Source organism: Malaya genurostris, chromosome 1 (genome assembly GCF_030247185.1).
Source record: "Malaya genurostris strain Urasoe2022 chromosome 1, Malgen_1.1, whole genome shotgun sequence".
Taxonomy (NCBI): Eukaryota; Metazoa; Arthropoda; class Insecta; order Diptera; family Culicidae; genus Malaya; species Malaya genurostris.
The window spans coordinates 148,270,008-148,293,346 of record NC_080570.1 but is presented as its reverse complement, the minus strand read 5'-3'; the positions used below and the strand labels follow the sequence as shown (position 1 = coordinate 148,293,346).

At 38.5% G+C, this 23,339-nt stretch overlaps 1 protein-coding gene across 3 annotated transcripts in view; it reads left to right on the top strand.

Moving 5' to 3' along the window:
- Positions 1-23,339, top strand: part of LOC131426155 (plexin-A2) — a 90,693-nt gene that overhangs the window by 22,374 nt on the left and 44,980 nt on the right. For all 3 annotated transcript variants that reach the window (XM_058588622.1, XM_058588623.1, XM_058588624.1), the window contains one exon: positions 22,776-22,978. In XM_058588622.1, the coding sequence (XP_058444605.1) occupies positions 22,787-22,978 (192 nt within the window). In that variant the 5' untranslated portion in view covers positions 22,776-22,786. The remainder of the gene's footprint in view (positions 1-22,775; positions 22,979-23,339) is intronic.

The window sequence follows — 23,339 nt, the reverse complement described above, 5'->3', positions numbered from 1 at the left end:
CAACTCACTGCAGAAGAAAATTGCTTGTGATTTTTCTTAATAAAGATCACTACTGATCTGATCTTTTGTTGTGAATACGACTTACTTTACTATGGGGCACCTTTTCAAAATTTACCCTCTGAGAGAGTGACAAGTTTCTGATCGTGAATATCTCTTGTTGTATCTAACGAATCAACATAATTTTTGCTACATGCCATCAGAAATATGATCACAATTTAATAATAAAATTTTCAGTTGCGTGACTTAATCTCAAATAATTCAAAATTAAATTTTTCTGAATTGTTTGGTATAAACGAGTATCAAAGCTTTTTAAAGCTCATAGCTCAGTGATCTGTGAAAGGATTTACATAATCTAACTACCAATAGAATCGAAATTTTTCATCTTGAACGTGTATAGCAAAAGCATTGAAGTATTTTAATAGTACAGTATTGAAAAGCCTGTCTCATTTGACCCATGTCAACACCAGCCAATCAGAACGCGTTCTGAGGAAGAGAACAAAATATCTGCTGCTGTACAACAAATCGTTCGATAAAAATGTTCCGAACAGTGTTTAATATCGTAGTTCCACAATTTAGTCCTTCTGAAAGGTAGGAATGAATGCCGTACAGCATCCGGATAGTTTCTTTCAATGAAATGCAAATGCGAGATGAAATAATCGAAATTAAAATTCTGTATGCGGCTACTTTTATAGCCGTTAGGACCGCCCATGAGTGGAAAAGCTACAAACAATATCACGTAAAAAGAAACCTCTTAAGAAAAATTTGATCAGTTTGGATTCTATCGCCACTGCTAGCAGATGTATTGCGTGTCGTTTGCAAAGCTAGTTTCGCTTCCTACAAGAGCGATTACATCACAGCGGCCAGTTGTTTGCATTGGTGAAAAAACAACGAAAAGAGGACAACGGTGGGAAGCATCACACAAAATCAGCCGTTCTAGTGGCTCTAAAAGTTTTTTAAAGAACTATTAGGATTTCTTGCTCGCAAATCGAAGGGAAATATTCTCAGTTTAGTGCAAATCTAGAACTGTTTGATTTGATTTTTGCACTTTTCGCTGTATGAAATTCACAGTAGTCGAGATCAAGTGAAGCCTTCTTTGTTTTTGCGAAAAATGTGAAAAAGGGGAATGCTTGCATAATTCATGCAATTGATCAACTAATTGATATTCGGAAGTGTTAAGGAGCATGTCAGTTGTTTTCGTATTCACGACATCCAGTTATGTTTCTGGCATTACCCACCCGCCTTTTTAAGATCAGTTGATTAGTGATCTTTAAACCAAATCGATCAAATTCGGTACTGATCGTCCCCGTCACACAAAATCGGCAGTGATTTTGAGCTAAAATGATACTCGATTCATGTAAGATCGATCATTGGATGATTCGATGAAACCTACAGGAATTTATAACTATGGATAACGTGTGTCAATGAGACTTTCAGAATCATGGAAAATTGTCAATTTTGTATCTTTGGGATATGCTACTGTCACACCTCCTTATCACCAGAGTTGGGAAAAATAACGATTTCGTTACGGCACGGTTTACGTACTTTCAACATATATTCTCGTTTGATGCAACCCGTATTCGATTTCGCAACCGGTTGTTTGATTCGCTATAAAATGAATACTTGACAAAATGAAATGCTAGTTGAAGATTTTATAAAAATCTGATCATGATCTCCATGCACTATGTTGATTTAACCCAGTAAAACGCTATTAGACATGAATTTGATTTGATTTTCATTCAGTTATAGCCGTTCAACCGAGAAGGTTGTGTATAGAAGCGTACAGTTTAATAACGCTGGTTGGTTTACACGCGTTAAATACGACAACGGTTGAACTACAGGTAGAGACCTGTTGGCAGCAGCCGTTAAAACGTATAGTCGTGCTGCATAAGAGAGCCCTAGTGCTGGGCCAAGCTGGTGAAGGAAACAACAAAGGGCGTTTCCCAATAGTATGTTCACATTAGCGCTGATATCAAGTGATATACGGATTTACTTGATATCCGATGATATCATGTGCGATATCACTTGATATCCCATACAATTTTATGTCAACGCGTATCACCATTTTGGCATGATATCCGGGATATCATGTACGATATCATGTCGAGTTGTCAAAAATCGCTACTAGCAACACGGATAATGGCATTGAACGTACTCATTTATAAACGTCACTTCGAGAGTGACAGTAAACAATCATTATAATTTTTAATTTTTCAACGAATACTGGGGTTCGGAAACCATTAATTGCAAGACTTCAATTATTGATTGAATTGTATGAGAGAAAAGCAATATTATTGATCTTATTCCTAATGGGAACATTCAATATGACAACTTGATTGTCAAACGATATCATTTCGATCATATGTGAACACTTCGACATGATATGCATATCATCTCGGTATATCAAGTGATATCAGCGCTAATGTGAACATGGTGAAACTCTACCCAGGCCGCAATATACAGCCACAAGTGCTGAGCAGGAGAGTGCAAAGGCACATCGAAGAGGAAGAGTGCAAAGGCACATAGAAGCAGGAGAGTGCAAAGGCACACCGGTGCGAAGGCACTTCGGTGCAGAAGCATATCGGTGCGGAGCACAAGGAGGAAGGAGACAAGACAACTCGGTCTTTCCACTGCCATACAACACGCAGGTATACACCGGTGACCTGCGCTGGTTACAGCTGGCGAAGACGAAAGCAAATCGGAATTCGAGTGGTGCTGGATGTCAGGTAGCAGTAGCATCACATCATATTCTATCGCTACAGTGAGCTTCAGCATTGTATCAACGTCCAGATACATCCAACAAGAACATCTAGAGCAACGAGGATCTACACGGCAGTGCAACGGAGATAGACAACAATTTCAAGGTAGAAGTTTTTTCTTTTCCTTTTGATTGAGTACTGTGTAGTGTTGGTTTCAAATTTTATTTTAAAGTTTAGTTAAAAATTTTAATGTAATGGATGAATCCATGGACGTAAATCCTAGCATGAATCCGATACCCCCACGAACGAAAAAATATCAGGAGAGCTCTTCTGGGCCTTGGATAGTCTTTTTTAGACGTATATCAAAGCCATTAAACATTTACCAAATTTCTAAAGGTTTGACATCACGATTCTCTTCAATCAAAGAGATAATAAAAGTAAATAACGATAAAATTCGTGTTGTGGTAAATAATTTGAAACACGCGAATGATATTGTCTCTTCGGAACATTTCATTAAAGAGTATAAAGTTTACATACCCTCCAAAGATGTCGAAATTGACGGTGTTGTTACCGAAGCGAGTCTTTCGGTAGATGATTTACTCAAGCATGGTGTTGGTCGTTTCAAGAACTCTATGCTTGAGGGTGTGAAAATACTGGAGTGCAAACAACTGTACTCAGTAGTTCATGAAGAGGAAAAAAAAAGTTTATCGCCCATCAGACTCGTTTCGAGTGACATTTGCCGGGTCTGCGTTGCCGTCCCATGTCTATGTCGATAAAATTCGCCTCCCTGTTCGGCTTTTTGTTCCAAATGTAATGAATTGTACGAACTGCAAAAAATTCGGCCACACAGCTACTTACTGTAGTAATAAACCAAAATGTATTAAGTGTGAAGGGCCTCATAAAGATAATGATTGCAACAAGGAAATTGAAAAATGTATTTATTGTGGGAATAGTCCTCATGATGATATTTCAGTATGCACTGCATTTAAAGTGCACAAAGACAAAATTAAGCTTTCTTTAAAAGCACGGTCTAAGCGCACATATGCAGAAATGCTTAAAACGGTCATTGATGTCCCCCCTTTGGAAACCGAAAACGGGTTTTCAAATCTAGAGGAACCAGAGGACTCTGACTCTGACGAAAATAGTGAAGGTAATTCGTTTATCACTACCCAAGGGTCAGTTAAGAGAAAGAAGTCTTCCTCCAAATTACCAAAAAAGACACCTAAAATTTCATCTTCAAAAAAAGATCCCCGTGTTAAACAAAAAAAGTCAAAACCAAAGACTGTGCCTCCTGGTTTGTCAAATTCACAAACCAATCCAGGATCTAGTACAGAAAAAGATAATAATCCAGTGGGCTCCATTTCACAGCCACCAACAGGATTACTGAAGTTTTCGGAAATTGTTGAATGGATTTTCTCAGCATTCAATATATCTGAACCCTTAAAGACCCTCATAATGGCATTCCTTCCAATAGCTAGAACCTTTTTGAAGCAGTTATCAGCTCAATGGCCAATTGTCTCAGGTTTTGTATCTTTTGATGGATAATTTATCACCCGCCGCAAATGATACAATCACTGTCCTGCAGTGGAATTGTCGAAGCATCATGCCAAAACTTGATTCATTTAAAATTTTATTGCATAGTCAAAAATGTGATGTATTTGCTTTATGCGAAACATGGCTTACTTCAAACATAGCTTTAAATTTTAATGATTTTAACATTATACGTCTCGATAGAGACTCTCCGTATGGTGGAGTGCTTTTGGGAATTAAGAAATGCTGTTCCTTTTATAGATTAAACATCCCTTCAACTTCTAGTATAGAAGTTGTTGCTTGCCAAATAAACATTAAAGGCAAAGATATTTGCATAGCTTCGGTTTATATTCCTCCAAAAGCACAAGTTGGACAGCGACAGCTTAATGAAATGGTTGAAGCCCTTCCTGCTCCACGATTGATTCTGGGGGATTTAAATTCGCACGGAATGATGTGGGGTTCCGTTTACAATGATAGCAGATCATCTTTAATACAAAACATTTGTGACAATTTTAGCATGACGGTATTAAATATGGGTAGCATGACACGGATCCCAAGACCTCCGGCACGCCCAAGTGCATTAGATCTATCTCTTTGCTCAACATCAATTCGACTAGATTGCACCTGGAAAATACTGCCTGATTTACACGGTAGCGATCATTTACCAATCATCATCTCAATTAGCAGTAGCAATTGCATTGCTACTTCCGCTAGTATTCCATATGATTTGACAAAAAATATCGACTGGATTAAATACCAAAGTAGTATCTCTAGTATTTTGAATTCAATGGAAGAGCTCCCTCCACTTGAAGAATATGACTTCCTCATTTGTTCGATTCTGGAGGCAGCAGAACAATCCCAAACTAAACGCTTTCCTGGGCCAACGACTAACAGAAGGCCTCCCAACCCCTGGTGGGACAAAGAGTGCTCAGAGGCTAAACTCGCAAAACAAAATGCTTGCAAGACGTTTCTAAAACGGGGAGGAGGAACTCCTCAGAATTTTGAAAAACTTATGGTTTTAGAAACCAAGTACAAGAGCATACTTCGAGCCAAAAAATGTAGCTATTGGAGACATTTTGTCGAAGGTTTGTCAAGAGAAACCTCAATGAGCACTCTTTGGAATACGGCCAGACGAATGAGGAATCGTAACGTGGGCAATGAGAGTGATGAATACTCGAACCGATGGATATTTGACTTTGCTAGGAAAGTTTGCCCAGATTCTGTTCCTACGCAGAGCATTATACGGGAATCTCCTCCAAATAATGGTTTTAATAATAACCCATTTTCAATGATGGAATTTTCTATAGCACTCTTGTCTTGTAACAATAACGCTCCAGGGTTGGACAGAATTAAATTCAACTTGGTGAAGAATCTGCCCAACCTCGCAAAAAGACGTTTGTTGGAATTGTTCAACAAGTTTCTTGAGCAAAATATTGTTCCACCTGACTGGAGACAAGTGAAAGTTATCGCCATTCAAAAACCGGGGAAACCAGCTTCCAATCACAACTCATATAGACCCATTGCGATGTTGTCCTGCATCAGAAAATTGTTCGAAAAAATTATTCTACGACGTCTCGACACTTGGGTCGAGACGAACGGTTTGTTGTCAGATACTCAGTTTGGCTTCCGTAGAAATAAAGGGACGAATGATTGCCTTGCATTACTTTCGTCTGACATCCAAATTGCCTTCGCTCAAAAGCAACAAATGGCATCTGTATTTTTAGACATTAAAGGAGCATTTGATTCAGTTTCCATTGATGTTCTTTCAGACAAGCTTCACCAAAATGGACTCCCAGCGGTTATAAATAATTATTTGCACAACCTTTTGTCAGAGAAACACATGCATTTTTCACATGGCGATTTGGCAACACTCAGAAATAGTTACATGGGTCTCCCGCAAGGCTCATGCCTCAGTCCGCTCCTCTATAATTTTTACGTAAATGACATTGACAGCTGTCTAGTAACCCCATGTACACTAAGACAATTGGCAGATGATGGCGTGGTTTCAGTTACTGGACCTAAAGCTATTGATCTGCATAAACCATTGCAAGATACCTTAGATAACTTGTCCGATTGGGCTGTTCATCTTGGTATCGAATTCTCTGCGGAGAAAACAGAGTTAGTCGTCTTTTCAAGAAAGCATGATCCCGCGCAGCTTCAGCTCCATATGATGGGAAGAATGATCCAACAGGTTTTAACTTTTAAATACCTCGGGGTGTGGTTCGATTCCAAATGCACGTGGGGAGGACACATTAGGTTTCTGATAACAAAATGCCAACAAAGAGTAAATTTTCTTCGAACAATAACAGGATCTTGGTGGGGTGCTCATCCGGAAGATCTAATAAAATTGTATCAGACAACGATACTTTCAGTGATGGAATATGGATGCGTTTGCTTTCGTTCCGCTGCAAACTCTCATATTATCAAACTGGAGCGAATTCAGTATCGTTGTTTGCGAATTGCTTTAGGGTGCATGCATTCGACACATACAATGAGTCTTGAAGTTCTGGCGGGAGTTCTTCCATTAAAAGATCGATTTTGGGAGCTTTCATCACGCCTGCTAATAAGATGTGAGGTGCTGAATCCCATGGTAATTATTAATTTCGAACGACTAGTCGAGCTTCGATCTCAAACAAAATTCATGACAGTATATTTTAACCATATGTCACAGGAAATCATCCCTTCAAGATATATTCCTATCCGTGTCAGCCTCCTAAATGTCCCTGACTCAACTTTATTTTTCGATACATCCATGCAGCGCGAAGTGCGTGGAATCCCGGATCATCTACGTTCGACGGAAATCCCAAAAATATTTTCAAGTAAGTTCAGGCATATTGACTCTGAGAAAATGTTTTACACGGACGGATCGCGAATTGAAGAAGCGACAGGGTTTGGTATGTTCAACAATAATGTTTCGGCCTCATTTAGGCTTCAAGAACCTGCATCTGTTTATATAGCAGAGTTAGCAGCAGTTCATTATAGTTTGAGTGTAATCGTCACATTATCTCCAAACCATTATTTCCTCTTCACAGATAGTCTGAGTGCAATTGAAGCCATTCGCTCAAACATGACTGGCAAGACTGAACCGTTTTTCCTGGGCAAAATAAAACAGTGCCTGAACGACATATTGAACAATAATTATCTAATCACTATAGTCTGGGTCCCGGCTCATTGCTCCATTTCTGGCAATGAAAGAGCCGATATTTTAGCCAAACGTGGTGCTATTGAGGGTGAAATTTATGAGAGACCAATTGCTTTCAACGAATTCTATAGCTCGTCTCGCCAAAGAACACTTGCCAGCTGGCAAGCTTCTTGGGATAAAGATGATCTGGGTCGGTGGATGCACTCAATTATTCCGAAAATATCGACAAAGGCATGGTTCAGGGGACTGGATGTGAGTAGAGATTTCATTCGTGTGATGTCCAGACTCATGTCCAATCACTACACGTTAGATGCACATCTCCTTCGAATTGGGCTCTCCGAGACTAATCATTGTGCTTGTGGCGAAGGTTATCGAGATATTGATCATGTCGTTTGGACATGCGTGGAGTATCGTGATGTCAGATCTCAACTAATAAATTCTTTGCGTACCCAAGGTAGACTATCCAATATCCCAGTTCGAGACATTCTTGCTTGTCGTGACCTTTCATACATGAAACTTATTTATCATTTCATAAAGAAAACTGGAGTTTCAATTTAATAAAGGCCCCTTTCAAGACTTAGTTCTGATCCCAGCTGCGTCCATGAGTTCAACCAATAGCTAAATTAGAATAAAAATAATGTAATGATACAAACAAACTCGAAACAGTTTATGAAATTATTAACAAAATGTCTGAAAATAACAGCTCATTTTATAATTTATAGAAGTTAATCGTTTGGTTCAAATAATATTTCCGAGTAGATTTCATAATTAATGACGAGTTACCTAAGATGATATTTAAGTAATAAGAGAATATGTTTTAATAAATGCAAAACGTTGTGACTATGTTAGAATTAAATTAGGATAAGAATATTATGTAAAAGTGATGCTACGGCGAAGAAAAACTTATGTAAACTGCCTTAAGAAATAAACGTATTTATGAAAAAAAAATGAATTTGATTTACAGAAGTAACAGAAGCGCAGGGTTTGATAGTTTCAAACACACAGCAGGCGCAGCATTTGAATAGTGCGTTGCAATTTGCGTAGTGTTACCTCTGTGTATGATATTTAAACTAGATAGGGTGACAGCTGCATAACATGCTTTGTGATTGAACATATTATTCTTATCATTATAATTATTATTAATCACAGCATATATGTTAATGTTATTTGTTGGTTTTATTGTTATTACTCCGCCAACACGGTATTGCTGAATAAACTTCAAATACATCACGAAGCATGGAATTCTGAGGCGACCGATTAAATAAACTCATTGAAATTCTTTCATTCTCTCTGCCATATTTCTATTGAAGTGGCTATGATTTTTCTCAATCGCTGTATCATGTGCAATCAAAACCACACATTGATAACAGACTTTCGTGCCGGCATCGTGACTTTGGTTTTTCAACACGGTAGAATCGATGATGTTTCCAAAACCAAGTTTGGGTAAAAAAATTTTCGGAAAAAATCGACATTTGGACCAATTTTTTTTTTGTGTTTTCCGAAATCGAATATGGTGGTCTTGGTCGTAATGTAAGATAGTAAAACGAAATAATTGCCTATATATTACAATTAATGCTACCTCTAAACAAAAGGTAACTGTTCAGATTCGATTCAATGACTTTTTTATTTTGGTGTGCTTAAATTTATAGATTTCGATCCTGAAAAATGTAGATTTAAATATGGCAATCCCGCACGTTATTCGAAATTGAACAAAGCTCGCTCGAAAGACGGTGGTGTTTTCTTCTTCCGTACCAGCACGTACCGATTTTGTATTGTCATTTTGCATGACGGTTTGAAATTCACTTTTGACACTTATCGCCATATAATTTCGGAACCGGAAGTCAGATCTGGATGAAATTGCACAGTATCTTTTAAGACAACGAGAGCTTTAATTGAAATCATGATTTCCGTTGCTTACGGAACCGGAGACCGGGGACTAGTAGTCCCAAAGTATGTTTAAACATCCTTTAACTAATAAGATATGCAAACTGAATGAATTCAGTTCTATAAAAATCGGCACCTCGTTTCGGCATCGCTCACTAATAATACATGATAAATACTCATGAAATTGAAAATTTTTACTAATTGCACTGTAATACCGAAACCGGAAGTCGGATCTGGATCAATTGTTCGGAACCTTTTTTAAAGAATTTAAAAACCTTTTAGTTGCATCTTAGTTTGTGGAAATAGGTTAAGAAATATCCGAGAAAATTGGGTACGCATTTTTTCTTAACCGGAACTGGAAGTCGGATAAAGATGAAATTCAATAGTAAGCTATGGGACCAAAGGAGCTTTCGTTTGAATCTATGGTTGTGAGAATCAGTTCAGCCTGAAAAGTTTTTTTCTTTTGTTGGTGCATATCACCTTGTCATTCCGGAACCGGAAGTCGGATCGGGAAAAGCAGTCTATGGGACAATAAAACCTTTCTTTTAAATCTTAGTTTGTGAAAATCTGATCAGCCAACTCCGACAAAATCGATAGATTAGATACACACACATTCGCTCAGTTAGTCGAACTGAGTCGAATGGTATATGACATTCGGCCCTCGGTTAAAGGGTCGGTTTTCACAGTGATTGCATAGCCTTTTTTGTATGAGAAAGGTAAAAATATTTAAAATTTAGGTCCTGATTTCATCTTTTGGATCCAGACTCTAGACCTGCGTTCATGAACAAAATTCTGGAATGCATTTTAGAACTGAATTATGAAAATTCAACTTAATTTTGGAAGTCAAGTCTATTCTGAACTTCAATTTCAGTTTTACAATTCCGATCCAAATTCAGAATTCATTTCCGAAATTTAGTTCCAAAATCCAGGTCTTCTACTAAACTTCTGATCTCTGTTTCCTATTTCGGTTCCAGTCCGATGAAATTCGGTTTTAGTTCCAGCATTCTAAATCTCGGTTCTGACCTTGGATTTTAGATGAAGAAGTGAATTTTGAACCTAAATTCTTGTCCAAATTGAACGAGTCCACTAGGTTAGCTAGAATTAATGATCCTCTCTACTTATTTGTGGTTATCTCATGCTACTAAAAATTCTTTCACTAAAGACTGTCGCAGAAAGTATGGACGCACTTTGATTTCGCTGTAAATAATTCACAGGTGTTAGATATTCAAATTTTATTCGATATACTGATAATATTAGACTACAACAACAGAATATTATTCTCAACATTTGCTACTTAGCCATTGTAGACTAGCTGGCGCACCTTCTTGCGAACGTTCCTCATTAAATTCCGTACAGACTTCTTGGCGACAAGTTTTGACACTTTTTTCCAATCTTTTTCGAACTGTTGAATGGTTTCGGCTGCCGAGGCATGTTTCCTAAGATGTGCTTTCGTTAATGCCCAAAATTACTCTTTTTTCGACCCGTTTTCGGTATATCCTCAAAGGTGTTATCCTCACCAAACTTCCTGATTCCATTTCGCACGGGTTTTTCACTTACTCCTTCCATTTTTGCTATCTTTCTCAGTGACAGTCCGCGTTCTGTGCACCATTTGTACACAATTTTTCGACGTTGTTCTGCTGAAAGTTCACGCATTTCGAAACAAACTAGTGAAAACGAATAAACAACTGCACAAGTGGTTAGAGAAGAGTGTAAACAACAGGACGCAGCCATAAAAATTGACAGATTCTGAACCATTGCGGAATAGCAGCGGTTTTTGGTTGCGTCCATACTTTCCGGGACAGTCTTTATGTTGTTAGATGGATTCGGTTTATCGGGAGAGTTGTTCCTTATTGATTAATTTTCAACCTAATGTATACCAAAAAATAATAAAAACTCGGCAGAAACCGGTTACGTATAACCAAAATTCCTAAATAGCTAAAAAAAAAGGCTTTTTGGTTTTTTTTATTTGCACTAGTAATAATAAATATGTCCTATTAATACATCGAAATACCCAAAAAATACTTCAATCCTTAACTAGCGGGCTTTTTATAATGTTCTTTTTTGGCCATGGAATATCTGTTCGAAGCTTGAATTAAAGGAATATTTAAAACAAAACGAAAATGAGACGATTTTGGATTCGACAAATCGGGAGTTTTTATCTCACAAACCGGGAAAAAAGCAGGAAATTGGAATCGGCAATCGTTTTGCAATCCTGATATTGAATTTCAAGAGATTCATAAAAAACTCATACAATTGTAGTGTATTGTCATGAATAGTTAATTTTTACTATTCCTATTGTCTACGGGAAATCAATTATAAGATCATTCTGGTTATAAATTGAATGACTATGTTGACCGTCTTAAACAACATGAACATATGTGTCTCCATCATATTAAAGACTGTCCCAAAAAGTATGGACGCAACCAAAAACCGCTGCCATTTCGCAACGATTCAGAATCTGTCAATTTTTATGGCTGCGTCCTGTTGTTTACACTCTTCTCTAACCACTTGTGCAGTTGTTTATTCGTTTTCATTAGTTTGTTTCGAAATGCGTGGACTTTCAGCAGAACAACATCGAAAAATTGTGCACAGAACGCGGACTGTCACTGAGAAAGATAGCACAACTGGAAGGAGTAAGTGAAAAAGCCGTGCGAAATGCAATCAGGAAGTTCGGTGAGGATAACACCTTTGAGGATAAACCGAAAACGGGTCGAAAAAAAGGTCCTGCTAACCTTCAGTTGGATAAACGTATACTGAAGGCGTTCGTGCAAAAGAAGGAGGTTTCAGTTCGGGATGTGGCCAAAAAAGTGGGCACTTCAAAGTCAAATGTTCTTCGTGCTAAAGAACGTTTGAATCTTCGAACCTATAAGAAACAGATACAACCAAAACGTAGTCCGAAACCAGAAGCATCGATCAGGCCGAGGGTTCGAAAGCTGTACAATACGATTCTTGCTGGAATTTGGATGACGAAACCTACGTGAAACTCGATTACAAATCCTTGCCGGGACCACAATATTATACGGTGCGAGAAGGGCAAGTGTTAAACCAGTCCGAGACATCGATTGAAGTCGAAAAATTTGGAAAGAAAGCTATGGTCTGGCAGGCAATTTGTAGCTGCGGTAAGATTTCGAAACCCTTCATCACCACTGCTTCAACGAACAGCGAAATATACATCAAGGAAGGTTTACAAAAACGACTTCTACCCATGATTCCAAGCCACAAGGATCCTGTTGTCTTCTGGCCAGATCTTGCTTCTTGCCACTACTCGAAATCAACGGTAGAATGGTATACTACCAAAAATGTCACTTTCGTCCCAAACGACATGAATCCACCAAATTGCCCAGAACTTCGACCAATTGAGGAATTTTGGGCATTAACGAAGGCACTCCTTAGGAAACATGTCTCGGCAGCCGTAAACAATTAGAAAAAAGTGTCAAAACTTCTCGCCAAAAAGTCTGTACGGAATTTAATGAGGAACGTTCACAAGAAGGCGCGCCAGCTAGTCTACAATGGCTAAGTAGCAAATGTAATAATAATATTCTGTTGTTGTAGTCTAATATTATCAGTATATCGAATAAAATTTGAATATCTAACACTTGTGAATTATTTACAGCGAAATCAAAGTGCGTCCATACCTTCTTGGACAGTCTTTAGTCAAAAATACTCATGATTTATAGCCATATATAGCTAGCGGCTGTTTTACTAGCGAACTAAGCACTCAATGACTGAACATATTCTCTATTTCTTTTGTGTGGGTTTTGAACAATACGCTTTGTGGGATGATTCGTTCAGTTCAAGTGATTGAAATTTGGCTAGTCTTATTTGGGCATTAAATTTCATCTTGATGCTAGTTCATACCAAACATTTTAGAAAACATCAATTTTGAGTTATTTTTGGTTGAATCCACGTCAAAAATTTCTGACCGGATGTTTGGGATTGAGTATCGAACCCAGGTAGGGATTGTAAATTTCGTTCGTGATCCTGGCAATCAATGAAGACACTCGAAACACAATCTATATCTAACCGATTAAGTTTTAAGCTCTTCGTCCGACTCAATGAGCCAGATAAAGAAACAAATCAAGCAAACTGTCTACAAACAAAGCAATCGGATTGAACTCCGAACACTCGTCCACTGCCAATCAACAAACACCGTAAGTTTCGTTCTCGAAAATCCCGAATCCAAACAATCGAAAAGCATCTCGCAGTGTACCATTCTTCCGCGTGGAATCTCTCCTCAAGTGGACAATATCTCGTTACGGTGCCTATAACCTCAAACGACCGAACTGATTTCTCAACAGTTCAATTAAGATTCCCATCCCATCGCAACAGCATCTTCCGTGCCACCGCCACCGCCTCCACCCTCGCCCTTTTCACTGTTCCAATGTTCGTATAAGCGTAATCATTATTAGCTGAGAAATTGCTCTTTCCTGCTCGATTCCGGCTTTTGCTGCGACGGCGGCGGTGGTGGTGGTGGTGGTGGAGGTGGCGTTGGCGGATGATGCCACGGCGAAAAGGGGGAGAGTCTTTCACCGTCCCGCCGGCGGATACTTCGGTTCTCTTGCATCGAACAAAACTGTTCCATCCTTCCAAGCAGTGCCACCATGCGAGGCTTTGAATTTGAACCGGAGCAACGCGCGGCACTTGGAACAGGCAGCCAACAGTGCAATCGGGCGGTCGGTCGGTCGGTGTGAACATTTTTTGGTATCGGTCTTTTGTTACCCTCTATTGTACTTCCTCTATCGTTCGGTCGGTACACAGTACACCATGGCTGTGAGTGTGTTGGTGTGTGTGTATGTGTGCATATTCGTGCATGTGCTCGACTCCTTGCTTGCTAATAATATATGCATGCATTCATTCAATCATTTCACTTGACGGTAGTTTGGTTCGGTTTTTTTTTGTGTAGTTGATGCTTTGCTCGGTTATATTGCATTTTTTCCTCTCTTCATTGTCGACCTTCCCGACATTTCCCTCCTCGCTACAACCTCGTCCTGCCGTAAAGCATCGTGAATGGCACAGCAAGCGGTGCGATTGTGATAAATCATGTAAATGTATTTGTGCTCATGAATGCCAGCAGGAAAGAAGAAAAAATAACTATAAACACGACAATGTTATCTGATACAGTTAGTTTACATATTGAAAGTGAATAAATGTTTCGCCAGCCTTCTTCTCTCGTGTCAGCCATCCGAGTGGAGAGCGCGAGCTGACGACGACGACGGCTGGATTCTGCGGCGGAGGGCTTACCACCGCCCCTTTTTCGCGCCTGCCAGTTGGGTGTGAAGTTTCGGTACAAAATATTGCCCCGTTTGGCAAAGGCCTCTCCGAAGTGGTCACCGGAGACCGTGAGGAGGTCGTGTGCTGGGCCAAGAGTTGAATTTATTTTCCCATCCCCGAGTCAAATCTCTGCCGCCATCAGCTTCAGCAGCTTCAGCGAAAAGGAACATAACTCCCGAACGTCAAACTTTCAACATCGGTTTTGCCCGTTTGCACAAGGTTCTGTCAAAAAGCAAAAACAAAATATGTCAAAAAGTGCGCTGTAAGCACTTCGCCTGCCCTTTGCTCGAGTTGCCCCGTTTTAATGTACTTTTCATATCCCGCATAGTTCGATAAATTTTTCTTTCTCTTCCTCGCGAAGCAGTAGCCTTCAGCTCCTAACGGGAGATGTTTTAGGGAAAAAAAACTTTTCTCGATGTGCTGAGCGCTGCCATCACAAATCCCATCAAGCGAAAGTTTCAGCGCGGGGAAAAAAATAAAATCGACACGAAGCCAGAGCTTTTCCCTACTTTGTCAGGTGCTTTCCAATATACAATCTGTTTGATGTTCTCTAATTGGTTGGGGTGTCTCGTTGCTACCCTCACCCCTCGAACACCCGGGATGGTGAGGTTAAATCGATAGGAAATTCTTTTGCCGACAGACGGGAAGCAGAATTCCTTCACACCTCTTCGCGATCCGTGCTTCGATTCTGTGTCATCGGGAAAAATGTTTTCCTTCGTCAACCCACCCGAGGATTATAGCCATCGTCGCGTGTATCCCCAAGGGTTCGATTTATATGTATTTTTTGTTCACCGGTTTATATCCGAAGTCCCCTGTAAGTTACGCGTTGAAAAGTTTACCGATTCGTGTCGGAGCTTGGGGAGGCAGATTTTTTTCCCCCAAAACGCATAAACTTACTGATGGACTGGCTGAGCTAGAATGCGTGGTTCTTTGCCACTGTCTGAAACTTTTCCTATGCTTGTTAGTCAATGAACTTGGCACTTTCAACAATTTAATAGGATCAGTCGGCTTACACTCGGATAACTTAATTTGTTGGATTAAGCTTGAAAAATTGGCATTGTCTTCAACTACTTCTAGGAGTATCTCTTTCAACCTGATATCGGTAACTTAATGTCTACCCGATCAGATGCACAAAACAAAATCATAACACAAGTATCAACAGTTGATATGTATAACAATTTGTGTTATTTTGAGATATTTAACAAATGAAAACAGTTGAAAGTTAAAACTTATTTTAACAATATAATAAAAAAATCAGTGTTTTATTTTCATTTGCAAGACTAATGATAAATTTCATTATTTGAAAAAAAAAATGAGTACTTCCGTTGCTTTATATCGGACTATAATGATCATAATTTCAAAATACTAAAAAAAGAAATCAGATTACTAAATAAATTATTCATTTATTTAAAAAAAAATCATTCAACAATTTTGGATTGAAACGATGCCAAAAGTTAGCTGTGATATAGTTTTTCTGTGTTTAATTTGCTATTTAATTTATTACAACTATTGTTATAAATTTCTGCTTTCGGACTTCTGTAGTTATATCAAATACAATAATAATTGTGATACAAACGTTTCAAAATCTGTTACGATTTTGTTCCCGCTAGAGTCTTTTTTGTTGTGATTTTTGTTATTTTAATAGCGTTCCAGCCAAAAATATTTTAAAATTTGTTACAAAATATTTCTGAAATAGATTACTCCAGTTGTTAGAATTCTGTTATTGCCATCTTATCGGGTAACTTATTCAAATCAATTAGACATTTTGTAACTTCAGATTTATCTAGTCACGACACGAGTGCCACGGTTTGATTGCCACTGTTCTAAAGTATAAAGGCTAATTCAGAGTGAGTGCGACACACGAAGCGATGCGCATATTTAACCCTTTAACGCTCATGGGGAAATATATTTTTCTTCTATAAAATCGTTATCGATTCTTCAATTATTGTAAAATCGATGTTTTTTTTTACCGAATGTAAAAAAACTTATTCCCAAGGCGACAAATGTGTTTCTGAACGAATAAAAGTACGGCTGACATAACTGGATTTCATGAATATGAATAAAACTGACACGATTTCTTTACACTTTCGAATTCGAATTGATAGTTGATCGATTGTGTGAATTGTGAAACTTTCCCCCTTTTTACGTGATTTCGTTTGGAGCTTTTTCACAAACGGGCGGTTCCAACGGCCACTCATATAATTTTAATGTCGATTATCTCATTTCGGATTTGTATATTTCATTGAAAGAAACTATCAAGATGCGGTACAGGATTCATTTCTGCCTTTTAGAATTTTTTTTCAAATTGTTGAATCCTATACGATATTTAGCACAGTTCGGAACATTTCTCTCGAAGGATTTTCGCACAGCGAAAAGTGCACGAAGCAAATAAAATTATTTTGGATTTTCACTAAACTGATGATTTTTACCTTCGATTTGCAAAGAAGTAATCTTAATTTTGAGAAAACTTAATTTTTGAGTTGTTTGTGGTTATCTCACACTGTTCAAAATAATATCCTAAATTCCTGATCATATTTTTGATGAAATACTGATACAGTTATGTTAATACAAGTCGAGATATTCACGATTAGGTTCTGCCCATCCTTCCATATGGCTAATTTTGAAAAGGCGCCCCACAGTAAAGTAAGTTGTATTCACGACAAAAAAAAAGGGATTTGTCAATCTTCACTGCACTAAAAAAGTTTGTGCTAAACGGCGCATAGAAAAAAGAACACATATTAAATTTGTTTTGTGCAACGTCCACTTGTGCTAAACAAGTACACGAAATCGTTTCATAGAATACCATAACTAACTATTTATTTTACTATTCTGATATACCTGCTATGTTTTTCTGGTGATATTCCCTTACTTGACACCCACAATAGCCAAAATATGGTGTTGGCCTGACATATTTCGTCCTGGACATCTTAGGGTCGTGAAAGGGTTAAAGAATCCGAATTTCGGTCAAAAATTTCTCGCACGACGGTTTCGATACAGTGAGCGACATTGCATTCTCACGTTACCAACTGGGTAGATAAAAAATTACACGTTTCATTCATTCAAGCCAGTTGACTTGTGATATGAGTATAATCATTTTTGATATTTTCTACCATTGATATTATTATAATTCGTACCGTGTGTACTTCTGCAGACGAACAATTTTTTCCTGTCTTTTGTCCTGTCTTATTGATTTGTGTGTTAGAATAAGTGTGTCGTGAATTCGTCGTACTTTAGTATACAATTGAACAATTTAAATAAAATATCAACTTATGAGAACGATTTTAGATATTCAGAAGAGAGAAGTTTTATTCGTATTCACGCCATCCAGCTATGCCTCTGACATTACCCACCCACTTTTTTGTCTTCTACAATTCTTCTTCTACACAGATGGTAATATTTATCAAATTTCATTTTTTTTTCGATTAATGAGATGAATCCCGAACTATTTTTGATTTCCGAAGAAAAAGTTGCGTATGCCATCGGGCAATTCTTTATTCGAATCCATCCATTCAAAACTTAACTAACCATTACGAATAAAAATGTTTATCTTTGGCGCTTTGACTCTGGCTACTATGTCGCATTGGAAATCTTTCGCGTTACGCATCGCAGCAGATGCAGATTTGAAATAACATTGCTAACAAATTTGATTCCAAAACCGCCCATTCTTAATTTTTGAAACATACGAAATCTGAAGGATGCTTGATAAATGTTGAGATATGGCAACACTTGTCTCAATATGTCAAATCTGACATCAGCATCGTGTACATTCTAGTCTTTTTTATGCGAGGGATACATACCGCATAAAAAACAGCATAACTAATAATTCGCATTAGAAAAACCGCATAATTTTGAAAATTCGCATAAAAAATCGCATTACTTTGTAAATCAACTTTTATAACGAATTGAAATGATCTGAAAGGTTGGCAATTGGGTGCCGCATGAATTGAAGCCAAAGGAGGTCGAACGCCGTTTCTTCACGTGCGAGCAACTGTTCCAAGCGCACAAAATAGAAGGTTATTTGAATCGAATTGTTACTGGCGATGAAAAGTATAACCATTACAATAATCCCAAACCCGGCTGTTCAAAATATTCATGGCTTAAAGGTTATGCTCTGTATATGGTGGAACCAGCTGGGTGTGGTATGTTATGAGCTTCTGCAACCGAGGGACGATTGATGCTTTTGATCCTAGCATTGCAAAGAATATAGCCACAATATACCGATGGATTCGACAAAATAATTTTGCAAATGGGAATGTTTCAAAAATGTATTCAAGCATGCAAAATTGTATTGATATTCATGGAGAATGCTTTGAAAAACAATTTTACAATCATTTTTCTTAATTGTTAATCGTCTGTTGTCCTACGACAATCTTGTAACCTTCAACTTCTTCAACGACTCAGCAAGCCATGCTGAGCTGTGTAACTACCATGGAAATTGTTTAGAAGCAAGGTTACGATTTGTATCGAACGACTTTATTTGCTTGCGAACAGCTTGTTTTTAAATGAAAATACCAGTAGTAATTTCTACACCGTATAGTAACGAAACGAGATAAAACGGATGAAATAGCATAATCCTCAGCGCAGAAAGTAATGGGGGAAGCTCAGACAATTTCTTCACGACAACCAAAACACCGAACACTCGCGGTAGTAATGTGGGTGGGTACAGCTCAGAGATGCCAGTTCTGCAGATTTGTTTGTAAATCGGTAGATTTGCAGACATTTTTTTTTTTGCTCGCCAAGTCAGTTTTGCGTGTAATACTTAATAGAGAAATTGCTGCCAACAAGGTATGCTTGCTGAATGCAGATTTTTTTTCACATTTACAGACTTTTGAAACCCTGTCTCTGGTACTGCTAGATGTGATATATATCTGAAATCCAAAATACTTGGCTTGACACATACAAATCGATACTTGGAAATATTTCCAATCAAAAGGTGAAATAATATTAATATTTGATACAAAATTGACTGAACTGTAAGTGTTCAAATGCTGATCACATTTCTACATGTATTTTCCCTTGAATTTATAATTTGAACCCCTAAAAAAGGTGGATGAGTATTGTCTGAGACATAATTGAAGATTGTCCGGGATTAAATTCTGGTATTCAAAAGAGCCAAATTGTGAATTTCTCTACGATATTAAACACGTTCCAAATCATTTTTCTCGAGCGCGAAGCAGTCAAAAGCTGACTTTATTGGCGCTCGTTTGGTGCGAATTTGCACTGCGAAAAGTGCACAAAGCAAATCAAATTATTCAAGAGTTGTACTAAACTGATGGTTTCAATCTCCGATTTGCAAAGTAGCAATCTTTAGAGTTCTTTAAATAACATTTGGAACCATTAGAAGGGGTATTTTTGCAGGATATTCCCCATCGTTATCCACGACCAAACAACCAGCAGCAGGATGACGCAATCGATCTTCTTTGAAGGGAAACTGGCTTTGCGAACGACCCGCAATTGATTCAATACTGAACTGAGTTCTACTGCAAGCTGTAATTACAAATATATCAAGTGTTAATTTTGAATTATTTGTGATTATGTCATACCACTAAAAATTTTTTCCATAAATTGATGATCATATACCCGATGGCATGTAAAAAAAATTATGTTATCATTCATCATTCTTCCAAAATTATGTTGATACAACAAGAGATATTCACGATCAAAAACATATCACTCTCTCAGAGGGTACATTTTGAAAATACGCTCCATAGTCGAGTAAGTTATACTCACGACAAAAGGGCCGTTCAAACATCAGTAAAAATACAACAATGTTATAATTGTTTTTTTGTAGATATACATAGTAGGAAAATTTCGTGTAACTCTTTGAGAATATATTAATAGTTCTGAAAAGAACCTATTTATAGAATTCGGAAACTGGACTTGAGTTCAAGAACTAAAAAAGTTCAAAATTCAGTTGCATTAAATACTGACTCCTGAATTTCAATACCGAAACTGAAGTGGGTTTCGAAATTCAGTTCCAGCATGCAGGCTCTGAATTCTGGAACTAAATTCTGAAACAGAATTTTGAAACTACATTCGAAACCTGAAATTAAATTCAGAATTCAGATGGACCAGATTAGATTAGGAATTCAGTGTTAGAATTCATTCAAAGAAATCAATCCAAAATTCAGCTTCCGAATACAGATCCAGTATTCAGTAGGTTAATGCGATTTGCGTCCAAATGAGAGCACGACCGGAGCGTTTGACGCTGGAGGAAGAACCTCACCACGACTTTCAGTTTCGTCTACCGTGTTAGAAGAAATGAACGGCTTTAGATCGAAGTTTACCTTTTAGACTCGTCCAGTAAAACATCAGAGCTGATATGTGCATATCACAATCATGATTTAATCACAAATTCTTGATCATATTTCCGATAGCTTGTAGAAAAAATTATGTTGTTGGGTACAGTAACACATGGACTGAAAAGTCCCCGGTCTAACACATAGATGGAGCTAGTTTTATTGCAGTCGCCTTTCTTTCAGTTAATACTAATCTTTAAAGGACAACTGGTAAAATTTCATGTTTAGAAGTTTTTGTGCTAAGAGTGACGGTACTTTTGTTATTTTTAGAACATTGGATCAAAAACAATTTCGTGTTTTAATTTTACACTGCTTTTTGATGAGAAAACACATCGTTCAAGCAAAGTATGGGCTTGACAGGTGTTATGGATCAAAAACAACAATAAAACGTTGGTTTGTTGACTTCAAACGTGATCGTAGAGACACCGATGATGCAGAACGCAGTGGACATCCAAATGAGGCGGTAACACCAAAAGTTGCGTGAGTTAGCTGACATCGTAAAAATATCAAAAGAACGTGTTGGCTTTATATTGCACTAGCATTTGACTGTGAGAAAGTTCTGTTCAAAGTGGGTGCCGTGGTTGCTCACTGTTGACTAAAAACGAGAACGTGTTGATGATTCTGAGCAGTGTTTAGACATGTTTAAACGTTACAAACCGGAATTTTTGCGTCGTTATATGACAATGGATGACACATGGATTCATCACTTGTCAATCCAGAAGATAAAAAATAAATAAAAGATAAATCGTTCTACAAAAATGGTATTGAAATGATTGCGTTGCTCTCGATGGAGATTACGTTGATGAATTAAGTTAATTTTGAACCAAAAAATCGTTTTCTCTTTGTTAGTTAATCGGTAGAAATAGTTTTCATTATTCAGAAATTTAGTCGAATATTCTTCAACTTATTAGAAGTAGTCCAGTAAGAAAATTGCAACTGATTCAACTAAATCAATTCATTTACCGAAATCGAGTTCACGGTAATCCGTAAAATGATTGCCACTTACGTAAAAGGGCCCAATGAAACTACTATGGGCAAAAGTTTGATAAGCCCAAAGCCGAAACTGTCTGCCCCACAGCAAAACAAATACGAATTCTTGTAATGCCCTCACACACGGACGCCAGGTGTTTGCAGTCTGGTGGCAGGCGATAAATGTGCTCTTTTGGAAAGGCTTTTTCCCTCCCCACGTTTTTTTTTTCTTTTTCCAATGACCGTTCATTGAGAGTCTGGCTGGGCCCACCGGCCATAGCCTCTGGTCTAGAGCGAGTGTGGCGAGATCTATCTTCTCCCAACAGTCGCTAGTCAGTCTGTCGACTTGGGAACGGGTAACAGAAAGAGACGGAGGAGGAGGAGGGGGCGGTGGCTGTAACTCAGGTTACTTACCCCTGCCTGACCGATCGACCGTCCAGTCCAGTCCAGTAAATCCGTGACCGATTCCGTTCAGTCTGTGTGTTTATCTGCTACGAGCGCCCCGATACAGTCGAGTCAGCGGAGGTCGCCTTTCTTTTGTTCGGAACTTATTACTCATAATTGAGAGCTGGGTGAATGTGCAGACAAAAGGTTTCCATCGAATGGCAGTTTGTGTGTGTTTGTGTGGCGGTGTGTTTGGTAGTCTGGTCATTCGGACCGGTCTACTATGATGATGGTTCGAGTTGAATGAAGCGTGATTCTTGTGCGATATCTGTTTGAGTTGTAGGGATTTATTTCAGTGCGGGGGCAGTGATGAAGCCCGCTAAGTTTGTCGAATCGGATTCGTGTGGCCTGTCTCTATTCCCGGTACTACTCCTCCAAGCCAGCCAACAACGACCCAAGCGAACGGCAGCAGTATGTCGCTTGGGGGCGCATAATAATAAAAAAAAAAAGCATACAACTGTTGTATCTCTTTCATAAATGTAGGTTAGACGGGGGAAAAAAGTAACCATTTTGTATCCTTTTACCTTCACCTCGTTTCAGAACTCATAGCAATGGAGCGAATCCAGTGGTGCAGTATCATCCTTATCATCCTCATTAAGATTCTGTGCGCGCAGCCACTGGCAAACAGCAACTTCCCGCTGAAGGGAACAAATGGCACAGAGAACCTTAGCAGTCGACTAGTTAGTCAAATAGTTTTTAATTCTACCCTCAATCATCTGGCGGTGGACCGGACCAGTGGCATGGTAAGTGCAGATTTTCCTTTCCGCGATTTTCAGATTTACAGTCACTGGAGCGTTTATTTAATCTTTTTTTTTTGGGGGGGGATTACAGGAAACTAGGCGCTCAGTGTCGCTAAGAACCAAGAAAACCTCGTTCGGTAAATAGGAATAGTTTTATATATATCCTATCCAATCCCAATCGGGAATCCGGAAATCCTTAAAATTTATGCAAACCATCTACCTTCCCCGAATGGCGAGGGTAACCGCAAAATTTAAATCCGGCTCGCGTCGACCATTTCACAATTCCACCACCAGCTCCAGGCTCCCGTCGTTTGCTAGGCTCTAATAGCCAGGGCACACCTCTTCTCCTGTTGTCCGGCGAGCG